The following is a 12,409-nucleotide window of genomic DNA, read 5'->3' on the forward strand; positions in this document are numbered from 1 at the left end:
ATTTACACTGTTTGAAACTTCCTAGTTCCTATGGTATGCTCGATTGACTCATTTTATCAATCCAGCTTTCGATTTACCTTCTTTTTACCTTTGGAAGGCTATCTCAGTTTTCAGATTTCCTAGTTCCTATAGTATGTAAAAGGAAACTTCTATTTTGCAAGAATGCTGTTGCTGGTTGGTTGTGATCTCTGTCACAAATATTGCCGAGAAATTGAATTTCTCATGATAAATTCATGAGATTTTGACTAAATGATAAAATACAAGAATTTCACGAGAAATTAATTTCTCGTGATTTTCTCGCGAATTATCACGATAAATTGGGGACTTTGACTCAAAAAAATATCTTGAAATCTCATTTACTCTAAATATCTCCCAAACATCCTAAAACCTTCTACTTAACCCTAATTTCGGGTTAAAAAAGTATTTATATTTATATTTGATATTTTATATTTTTAAATTATTTTATTTTTACTGTTTTTCCCGATATAAACCTGAAAAAATAAAAAAATTTAAAACATCCGGAGATTTTCCCTTGCTGAGAAATTCCAGAGAACGATATTTGCGACATAGGTTGTGATGTGTTAATTATTAATGCTTAGCTGGATTGACACCCTGGTATTTTGTTGATAGACTTGAAGTTGGACGGCGACTTGCCTAGTCTTTTGAATGCAGGCATGGGACTGGTAGTGGTTACCATAGTTTTGAAGAAGGCATTCTACTGATGCATCAAGTTAATTCACATCAAATATTGCCACAAATTTGGATATTCCTGTATTATTAGTCTTTGTTTATTGTGTGGAGATTTGTTAACATGTCTTTTTTTTGTTATGTGCAGCCTAATTGTTATTCAAGATCAATAAGCGTTAAAGGTGATGAGCATATAATTATATTTGCAAAAAGAGATATTAATCAATGGGAAGAATTGACATATGATTACAGGTTCCAATCTATTCTTCGTACACCATCCACTTTCTTCCCATTATTTGACCGTATTAAACTCATTGCTTTATATTTTATTTACAGATTTTTTTCGATTGACGAGCAACTTGAGTGCTGTTGTGGTTTCCCAAGATGTCGTGGAGTTGTCAATGACAAAGAAGCAGAGGAGCAAACTGCCAAGATATTTGTATCTCGACGCGAATTGATCAACTGGGAAGGGGAATGACTAGTATGTAAATTTTAATCACATCTTACCCCATATTTATGATTTACTTCTAAATATGGAACTGCCTCCTAGTGCTAAGGGATTTAAGAACTTAGGAAGATTTCATAGCTGTTACATGTATTCTTTTTTAGTTATTAGTGAGTGGTTTGGATGGGGCCCATCATAATGGCTTCTATGATGTTAATTGTTGCATTTCTTTCAAGTGGCTGATATATAAACATCTTACGGGGGTCGTGTGCTTGGATATCAAACTCCATGAGCTCCATATCCTCTATTATCTTTTTCTCTTACTCCTCTTTTCCTCCTCTTCTCCAGATCTCATGACTTGGGTGATTTCCTACACAATTTCTTCCTCTTTTTATTTCTTTTCTCTTTTCTTGTAACCCTATCTCTTTTCTTTCCTTGAATCTCTTGTGCTGAACAAACCCTAGATTTTCTCTGTCCTTTGTGCACAGAAAACTCATGGGGCCCCTCAGTGTTTTTGTGTCCTAGTGTGTAAGATTGAAGGTATACCTCTTTCAATGACCAATCAATGGGAAAGTTCTACAACCGGCTGTGCAGATTTTATTTATTGAAGGATCATGTTTCACTCATGCTGATTGGTGAGATTACTTACCTGAATTATGGGCACGTTTGGCTATCAGGAATTTGTTTTCATGACAAATCGGTAGATTCCAATCAGCATGGGATTTTGGGGTGTAAAATTGTAACGACCCGATTTCCATGACCGGATCGCTACAAGCAAAACCTGCCAAAATACCCAATTTTTTTTTTCTTAAACCATATATGAAAATTAAATAGCCATCGCTCTTATTCCATTTCCAAAATGTCTCCTTACAATAGCTTTAACTTAAAACCAATTTACGCAATTAAGTAAAGTCTTGAACTAGCCAATTTAATATAAATTCAAAGGGGTTGACGAAAGGTATCGTCTTCCTTAATTATTTGCTCCCATCATCCTACGCTCCTAGACGTCCTCGTGCGCAAACGCACCCTCATTAGAATTCTCTAATCCTGGGGAGAAAATAAGGTCAGCAGAATGATAGAAACTGAACCAGTATAAGAATTCAATTTAAAACAACACATCAAGATCCATATTATAGATAAGACAATTGAAATTTTTCAAAATAATGGTTTACCAAAATCTTCAGCAATTGAATAGAAAAATCATTTAAGATGATCAAATATACTAATAACTGAAAGAGAATAGTTCGATAATCATTAGGAACAATTATAAATCTACCACATTCTTATCGTAACAATTTCATTTAAACCCAGGGCACTCCAGCTCCCATTAGCTTGTTGCCCTTGCCGACACGGTCGACTCCGCGTGGACTTATTACGGTAGATCATACCGCCTAGAGACTCTTGGTCTCCGTAGGATTCCGACATCAACTAGGAGGTGCGCGTTTCCCCCAAGTTGTATACCTTTGTTTACGGGGATAACTCAATGGTTTCCCATCACCCTTTCCCATTTCCTCTTTGGATATTTCTTATGTTTCCATACGACTTCCAAGTTATTTCATGTGATAAAAAAAATAATTAAACTGATAATTCCTTATTAGAAATCAGATTCATTTCCAACATGTAATACAAGAGACAAAATTTCATTCTTCATATAATAGTTTAGAAAACATAAAGATTTAGATACTTCACTATTCTTGTTGCATAATTGAAAGCCATACAAGTAAAGTTTAGCTATCACGTGCCTTATCGAAAATGTTTTATTGAACCTGTGAGGTGGATGCTCTGGAACGGCCTTGAAATAAAAAGGGCGGTTTGACAGACCTGACATAAATTTAGATGTCAAGATTCCCATCTAAATGTTATAGCATACATTAGAGGAGGATTGACAGTCAGAATCGTCTAATCTCTTTCTCCTAATAGCCCTTTTTTTCTTAAATTAAAATTTATTAGATACATATATACCCGAACGAGAATAGCACACTTGTTTTCTTTTAGTTATGAATTAAAATTTATTTTACTTCATATGTACTGGTTACACAGAATATTTTCATAAATCTTAGTGTTTGGAGTTAAAAATCATTTTGATGATGTGCGTTCTGATGAAAACAAATCTTGATATTTCATAACACATCCATATATATATATATATATGGATGTATAGAACTGACATAACATAGAAAAATATCATTTGATCTAGGTGTGAAATCCTTTATGAGAAAATTTTAAAGAAAGTCATTAAACCCATTTTAATGAATACAACTGTTGATACTTTCGTGGCCGAACACAGAAAAGTCGTTTTATCAATTTATATATATATATACATATATATATATATATATATATATATATATATATGTAAATACACGGTACTGTTGAAATATAGCACATATATGTATTTAACAAGGAAGCTCTTTATTTATCTTATGCTCATAATACTGTTTAGAAGAAGTTCACATAACAAAGATCATTTTATCTACTATACATATATTTGAACTATTTGAACAAAAAATAATAGACATATGAAAAGTTGTTCTTATGTACTTTAGGTACCTATATCTGTTGGAAATTTAAAGTCTAGTTATATATAGAATTCTAGCATTTATTCTATATACAAATATTGTTTGGGAATAGAAGAATCATTTTATTTGACATATAACATAGGACTGTTGGATAAAACACATGTAATAAAATCACTCTACTTAAATTTGTTCCTAGATTAGTAGTAATAAAAAAATTCATTTTTATTTAAGTTATGTAACCTGTTCTTGAAATCAAACTGTCGAAATTCATTTAAAAGGCCTTCTTTAAAAATTTATTTTAGCGATTTATCTGTTGAGGAAATTTTTTATTATAAATTTCTCTTTTTATAAATTAACTAATAATACCCACTCCCTTAACATTCCTTCAAATACAATGCTGATCATTCATAGAGGACATATTTATCCATGGAAATTCTATTAAGTTAATATAAGGTCGTCAACTGATGACACTTATTTTCAAAGAGGATTCTATGGAATATATACATATGGTGGTCATCAACTGATGACACATATGATGAAAGGAATTTCTATTGAATTAATAGGATGGTCAACTGTTGACACAAATTCAAAGAAATCTCATTTCATTACATGGTGGCCATCAATTTTAATGATAAATCACCATAGTTGGAATGAAACAGGAATGAAAGGACACTTACTTGTGATGCTACAAGCTTGAAGATGACTAGGGTTCTTTTCCTTCCCCTTTTTCTCTTCTCCCTTCTCTTTTTTTTTTTTAAACTTGACCCTCCCTCTCTATTCTCACGTTTTTGGGCAAGAATGGAAGGAGTGCACCACTTTTCTTTTAATACTATTTTACTTTCCTTATTTTAAGATTGGAAATTATGGTGAGTGGTAAGAGGCTATGGTAAATTGCCATCAATCCAACCCCTTGACTTTATCTACAAGGCATAGTAGCTATCTTTAAGGGGTTTAAATTTCAAACGAAAATAAAAGAAAGGAAAGGAACGACCAAAAGAGGGAAAAGATGTGCACAATTCTTTCCAATGGGGAATCGTGTAATTGCCTATAAAATTTGGAATCTTCCTATTTTATCTCTCATTCACTCCTTTTTCATGGTTAGTAGATATCCCTAATTATATCTTACTATACCTAGATTTTTAGATCATATCTAAAAAAATCAAGGAATATAATTTAATTTTAGAATTAGAATAATTTGGAGGTGGGCCACTCTCTATTTAAGAGTATGCACGTTTTTCCAGGCAACGTTTTCCCAAGCCTGGAAAAACGTGGCCCTCTTCCCACACATTAAACTTTCGGTTTTTTCCATATTTTAAGTGACATTTTTCATGGAATTTATTCCTTTACAACAAGCCTTGATAACCTTTCAATAGCCATTGATCCAAAAGAGCAATGGATCTAAGATAATCAAGGGGAGAGAGCGATTAAATTTTTAAGATTAAGGGTTGATCAACGATGGATCTTCGATCCCCACCCTTGAAATTTAGATCTACCGATCCAAAGGCCTAAATCTTAGGGTGATAAAAAAAAATTAATCACACTCATTACCAAAATTGACTCTTTTCCATCATCCTACTTAGGGCTTCCATTAGGTGTTGGTCGGCCTAGGAAAGAAAGTTGGAGCCATATAGTGGAAAGGGTTGAGAAAAGATTGGATACATGGAAGAGAAATTTGGTTTCAAGAGGGGGAAGAATCACACTCATCAAAGCAGTCCTTGCTAACATTCCTATTTATCAGATGTCAGTATTTAAATGTACTATGAGTGTGGTGAAAAGGATTGAACAGATTCAGAGGCACTTTTTATGGGGAGGCACAGAAGATAAGCAGGGAATTCCTTTGGTTCAGTGGGAAAAGGTTTGTAGACCACTGAAAAGTGGTGGTCTAGGCATTAGAAGAGTGAAGGAAACGAGTTCGGCTCTCCTAGGAAAATGGCTTTGGAGGTTTGGTAAGGAGACCTCCCACCTATGGGTCAAAGTAATTGAGGAAAGTATGGTGCTGCCCTGGGTCTTTGAGTTTCAGAGAATTGCTTCAGGAATCCAAGAAGGACTGTTTGGAGGGATATTTTGGACATCAGCTCGATATTTTCAGAAGGGATTAGGTTCCGAGTTTATAAGGGTGACAGAATCCGGTTTTGGATTGATAAATGGTGTTCGAATCAGAAGGGATTAGGTCCCGGAGTTGTATGCAATAGCTTCGAAAAAGGAGGGTTTTGTGAAGGATCATATGGAAAAGGGAAGGCATCGTTGTTTGGAGACCTCATTTTAGAAGAAATTTCTTGGAGTGGGAGTTTCATTCTATTGCTAGGTTTTTGCAGATCTTGGAAAAGGAATTCATCAAACGGGAAGGCGAAGACAAGAGGGTGTGGATCTGGAACTCTTCGGGCAACTTTACATCAAATCTTTCTACCATAAGCTAGTGACATGCCCTGTGTCTTCCCAGGTAGCTAGAGTTTGGGCAATCCAAGCTCCGCCAAGAGTTTGCACCTTTGGGTGGGCGGCCTCATATGAAAGAATTCAGACGGTGGACTTCCTAAGAAAGAGAAAGATGGTAATAGTGGATCATTTGTACATTATGCATTGAGGTGGACGAATCAGTAAATCACATCTTCATACACTGCAAGGTGGCCAGAGAGCTTTGGAGTAAGTTACTGTGTAGATTTGGTTTGATATGGGTCTTCCTAGAAATATTTATTGACTTGCTTCAGGCTTGGTCTCTATCCCCATGGAAGGAGGGAGGCAAAATTCTTTGGAATGTATCTGTTAACTAACCAACTTCTCCAAAAGCTTAAGCTGTTGGAGAAAGGCGTTATTTATCTTTTATACTTTAACCCTCTCCCGCACGTGTGGCCCACTTGGCAAACACGTGGTCCCACTTTGGGCTGACCATCGCATGTGGATTTTTGCTATCTGGGAGGTTTGAACTCGAAACCTTTGCTCCGATACCATGTTAACTTACCAACTTCTCCAAAAGCTTTTGGAGAAGTTGGTAAGTTAACATGGTATGTGGATATCTAAAAGCGCATGTCAAGATCTGAGCCAAGTAGCCTGTTGAACAGCTTGAATTTGTGTGCATATTCGAAACATCAAGGGGTGTTGGCGTGTAAGGCCTTTAAAGCCTTGCACGATTGAAGGCTTGCCCTAACATTCGTGCATGTTGGGGCGCCGCACGGGTTTTTCCACTGCTCAAACATTTGGCCCGTGACAGTTGGTATCAGAGCGAAATGTCCAAGCTATGAATTCAGAGTGTGCTTTGAGAGTTGGTATAAGATGGTATCAAGTGCCAGATCAGAGCAGGTTGTGAATGCAAGAGTTTTTCAAGGAGATCTGATACCATGTTAACTAACCAACTTCTCCAAAAGCTTAAGTTATTGGAGAAGTTGGTAAGTTAACAGTATCCTTTATGGCAACCATTTGGGTTTTATGGAAGGAAAGGAATGCGAGAGTATTTAAGGGGAGGTCAAAAAGTTCTTCTTTTCTTTTTTCTAAAGTGTTAGCTTTGGTGATATCTTGGGTGAAAGCTCTCCCATCTTTTAGGTTCATCCCAGCTTTTAATTTATGGGAAGGATGGAGAGAGGTATGCACTAGTATGGAAATTAAGCAAAAAGTAATTCAAGAGTGTGGGCTCCACCGGCTCAAGGTTTCTTCAAACAAAATTTTGATGGGTCAAGCTTGGGCAATCCGGGGCCCGCAGGTATTGGAGGGGTATTGCGAAATTAATTGGGAGAGACGATTTGGGCTTTTGCCGGTCCTATCGGGGTAACGGATGCAACGGAGGCGGAGGTCCGTACAGTCCATCAAGGAATAAAACTATTGGCTAGAAGTCATGTATCTAATGTATTGAAAGAGATTCCTTGAACGTTATTAGATGGCTTCAAGATTTGAGCTCCCATCCATGGAGATTTGATAGCCTTTTTTATGAGATGCTTGATTGGGAAGGCTTTTCTTGTCTAGCCTTCAATCTGTTCGTTGATCGTTTACTCAAGTGGCAGATGGTCTAGCTAGACAGGGAGTGAATAGCATTGAGCTAACTTTGTTTGACCATCTACCCCCTTGCGTTTACTATTTTACTCTTTGTTGTTTCTCTATTTTATTTCGGTTGTATCTATCCATTGTATTTTGACCATCTCGGCCCGTTCAGTAATATAATGGCTATCATTCAAAAAAAAATAAAAATAAAATGGTAGAATCCAAGGGTTAAGTTGCTAAAAGTCAGGAAAGGAAATCCAGGAGTGGATCTCTCATGATGGGATGGGGGCTAAAAATCAGGAAACGAAAATCTCTGCTCAAAATCTGATCAACCTTTTCCCCATTTTGGCCGCATCTCACCATGGCAGAAGCCCCATTTCTGGATTTCCTTTACTGATTGCTAGCATCTTCACCCTCATCTCCACTACGGGACTGCCGATTTATCATGAAAACAAATTCCTGGTGACCAGACATGGCCTATATGTAAATTATTTTTCATGTTTACCTTTTTGGTGTTTACCCAGCTGTTGTGCTGGACTCGGAAGAAAGGGAACAGAAGAAGCAGTTGTCATGAAAATCGCTATCTTGAATTCTTGGTTTCCCGTGAGTTTCAGTATTTTGAGAGCTTAAAGACTGAATTTGTGTTCCTAGTTTCTTGGGTTGGGTTTCTTTTTGGAGCTAGGGTTAGGGTTTTGGGATGACGGGTATTGAAAACCTTCTAGCTGCTAGGAAGTCAGGCGAATTATTGAAACGAGAAAACAAAGAAATCAGTTGGCAAAAGCTGATACTGATTTTTTTGCTCTGATAATGAAGATACTGCTTCAGTATTGCTCAAGTATTATTGAATATTTATTTAAATGGCGATTTTTTTTCTCTCTACCTACTGTCTTGTTTTATTTATTTTATTTTTAAATCTGATTTTGGTGTTACCTTTGTGCCAGTACTGAGGAATTGTTCATATAAAAAAACAACGGAACTGCTGAAGTATTCTTGAATATTTTTTCATGATGGAATCAGAGATGATGGTATGCCACTGTTCTTTTTCTTTGCCCTTTTTTTTTGTAAGAGAGGGAGCAGAGGGTTTGGGAAAGGGAGGGAGAAGGGGATTTTGGTGTTAAAAGAAGCATCAATTTTTTTTCTTTGTTTCTTAGATGATGGAATCATCACTGCTCTTCTTTTTTCTTTCTTTCATGGAATATTCAATACTGATTCTTGATTCTAATGCTTACCCAAACACTACAATCGGATTTGATATTCCCTTTACCTGGGGAATTGGAATGGAAATGGAATTTGATGTCAGTACCAATTCCCAAATGCACCCTTACGGTTTTAGTTTCACTAGTGTTTTGATCATTTTTTATTAGTTTCGGTGGAAATTCAAAACCATGCCAACTAATTTGTTGCTTCCAATTCCTCCTAAGTGTTTGGTTGCGTCTATTTTGTTCACTCTCCAGGCCCCCTGCTTTCCCCAATGCTGATAAATTAGATTCTTGTGCAGTAAAGTGTCTTTCTTGGGTATTCTCATACTCAGATGGGTATAGTTGATATAATTCATAGAAAATTTTTGTCTGTGCAAATGTTACCTTTATTGAAAATAATTTTTTTTTTTGTTTTTCAAATTCTGTTCTGGAAATACTTGAATTCTTTCATACTCAATCACGAGAACCTCCATAGGAGTTAACGTCTTTTTCTACTCCTTTCATATTTGGCTCATTCTCGCTGAATATTGTGTTAAAGTTTTTATTTTTTCCACGTTATTGTTTGTCATTGCTGATAACATGAACACGTTTCTTATGTTTTTGTGGCAACGGGAAATTGATGATGATGCCTTTTTTATTTTGTTGACAGCCATATCTCTTTGCGGCGTGACGGATAGCTGCGTCTCCCAGTTTGAGTATACAATCTTACTACGGCCTACATGTAAAGAGTTCATATCCAGAGGTGATGATTTTTAAGTCTTTTCAAGATTATTATTTCCTTGGATGTATATCATTTCTATGGATATGTAACCACATACTAAGGGTTGCTCCATATTTATGGAAGATATCCCAAGTGTTTATTGTACTGAAGCTGCAACATGGGAGTTTTATTATTATTATTATTATGTATGAGTCCTTCTAAGTTAAGAATGAAAAAGAAAGAGAACACTAAGAACCTCTGTAGCGAAAAATGTTATTGACAGAGATAGATTGCTGCAACAATAAGGCTCATTTTGATTGCCTTCATTTCCAAGGGTGGAAAGGAAATTTAAAGGACATTTGCTTCATTGCTAATGTAAATAATGAAACCAGAATCTGTTCTTTCACTTTCCTTTCCACCCTGGGGAGGCAACCAAATGGAGCCCAGGTAAAGAGGGGAGAGAGTACTCTACCCAAGTGCCCTTTTTATTAAAAAAAGGTACTTCACTCTGAGGGACCTTTATCACATAAAAAAGAGGTTTTGCAGTTAGGGGTGGCAAAATTGGCCGAACCGGAACCGAGCCGAAACCGAACCGAAAATTCGGTTTCGGTTTGGTTAAACCAAACCGATTCAAATTTCGGTTTGGTTCGGTTTGGGTATCAAACCGAACCGAAACCGAATATTTGCAATTATTATGAGTAAAGGGTGGCAAAATTGGCGGAACCGAACCGAAACCGAACTGAAAATTCAGTTTTGGTTCGGTTTTGGTTTGGTAAAACCAAACCGATTCAAATTTGGGTTCGGTTCGGTTTGGGGGACAAACCGAACCGAAACCGAACCATTGCCACCCCTATTTGCAGCTTGTCTCACAGAAGTTAAGACCCACTGACAGAAAAATCAAAGTTCTACCAAGAAGCAAACTTTCAAATCGATGAGGGTGCTCTTGTGAGTAGGAGGTGCTCAATACTCACTTCGACATGAAAATCAAATACTACCAAGAGTCGTAGTTTATAATTCAATGGGATCTCTTAACTGTACAATAAGGAGCTTGGACTTAGGGGAAAAAATTATGTAAAATGATGTAGGGCCTTTTTAATTTTTATATATAAAAAGGGACCTCACATTGGGCACACGTTTGCACACACACGCCAGTAATAAAATGCTGGGGAACCCCACGACCTTTATCTTCTTCGTGATGTTAGAATGCAGTGATAAGAGACAGGAGGTCAAATGATGACCCTAAACATAAATTGGTGGGGAGCCCCACCACTGGTAGGGATCCTGCCTAACCTCAGGTTACCTATGAGAAAAAAAAAAATGTATTGATGGCCTTTGTGTATGCCCTCATGTAGGGCTGCAACTCGGGTCGGGCGGGTCGGGTTTTGGAGAACCCAACCCTACCCGAGAAATATCTCGGGTCGGGTCGGGTTTTTTTTCCAGAAAACCCACGATTCCCAAACCCGGCCCTACCCATGATAAATCTCGGGTCGATTCGGGTCGGGTCGGGTTTTTTCACGTTGACGCAAATTTTTATGGAAAATTCTTCTTTGGCAAGGCAACTCAACTCATAGAAGCAGAAATTACACTCACATTACACTTGAATCAAACAATGATGTAATTACACTCACATCACACTTGAATCAAACAATGCTGTAATCAAACAATGTTGTAATTACAATCAAACAATGCTGAATCAAACACTTAATCAACTCAACTCATAGAAGCAGAAATTACACTCACGTACAGTAACAGTGGGTGCGTGGGTTTTCACTTTTAACTTTGGGATAATTACATTTACACCCCCTCTAGTTTCTAACACATCCACTTCCACCCCTATAGTTTAAAACGTGACAAATACACCCCTGTGCCCCCTCAGCTGAAGGTTCGTCCATAGATTGAAGGGTTAGGATGATCCGATGGAGCTGATTTTTTGGGCACACCATATCTATGTCAGGACCCATCAAATGAACGCTTTGGATCATCCAAATAATGTGGGCCCCTACCCGAATCCAAATACTACCAAAAAATCATCCAAATAATGTGGGCCCACATTGTTTGGATGATCCAAAGCGTTCATTTGATGGATCCTGACATAGTTAGGGTGTGCCCAAAAAATCAGCTCCATCAGATCATCCTAACCCTTCAATCTATGGACGAACCTTCCGCTGAGGGGGCCTACCTTAAACAAATTGAAACTACAAGGGTGTATTTGTCACGTTTTAAACTATAGGGGTGGAAGTGGATGTGTCAGAAACTAGAGGGGGTGTAAATGTAATTATCCCTTTAACTTATAACTAACAATAGAAAAAAATATACATACTATAACTTATGTAACTCGGGTCGGGTCGGGTCGGGTCGGGCCCCTTCAAACCCGGCTCGACCCGAGATTCATGCGGGCTTTTGAATGCTGAACCCGGCTCGACCCGAAACCCATGAAACCTGAACCCGACCCAGGCTATTTTCGGGTCGGGTCGATGCGGGTCGGGTTTTACCCGGCTCGAGTTGCAGCCCTACCCTCATGGGTACTGGATCATATGGGTGCCCTTGCCTTCACGTACTGTTCTTCCAAGATGGGGTCCTGGTCTTCTTCCATCGGCTTATACCCCCTGATGCACATAAAATCCTAATTGTTTTTTCAAAAATTACTGTGGGGCCCACTTTGTATGATGATCCAGACCCTTCAAAAGATGACCCTAGACATAAATAGGTTGTACTTGGTAAATCATATCCATAGGATGATCCTAACCCTTCTATCTTTAGATGTTTCTATAATGCAGTCCCTCTACATGATCGGAGGGTTATGATCATCCTATTGAGATTATTCACAAGGTCAACCTATTGGTGGTGTTGTAGTCCAACATACTTTTTTTTTTTGGTAACATAGGGTGTCCCC

General features: G+C 37.5%; 1 protein-coding gene across 2 annotated transcripts in view; it reads left to right on the plus strand.

Annotated features, from left to right (window-relative positions):
• The window catches only part of LOC143889771 (histone-lysine N-methyltransferase TRX1-like), a 42,646-nt gene extending 32,921 nt beyond the window's left edge, over positions 1 to 9,725 (plus strand). Inside the window, exons 23-26 of one of the 2 annotated variants that reach the window (XR_013254931.1) lie at positions 836 to 939; positions 1,024 to 1,168; positions 8,559 to 8,642; positions 9,466 to 9,725. Coding sequence is in view for 1 of the 2 variants with exons in the window: in XM_077394120.1 (XP_077250235.1) it covers positions 836 to 939; positions 1,024 to 1,165 (246 nt within the window). In the remaining variant the exon portion in view is untranslated. The remainder of the gene's footprint in view (positions 1 to 835; positions 940 to 1,023; positions 1,169 to 8,558; positions 8,643 to 9,465) is intronic. The other variant, XM_077394120.1, reaches the window with a different exon arrangement.
• The last annotated feature ends 2,684 nt before the right edge of the window (positions 9,726 to 12,409 follow it).

Source organism: Tasmannia lanceolata, unplaced genomic scaffold, assembly GCF_043159265.1.
Source record: "Tasmannia lanceolata isolate RefF3 unplaced genomic scaffold, GAP_Taslan_0.1 ptg000013l, whole genome shotgun sequence".
NCBI lineage: Eukaryota > Viridiplantae > Streptophyta > Magnoliopsida > Canellales > Winteraceae > Tasmannia > Tasmannia lanceolata.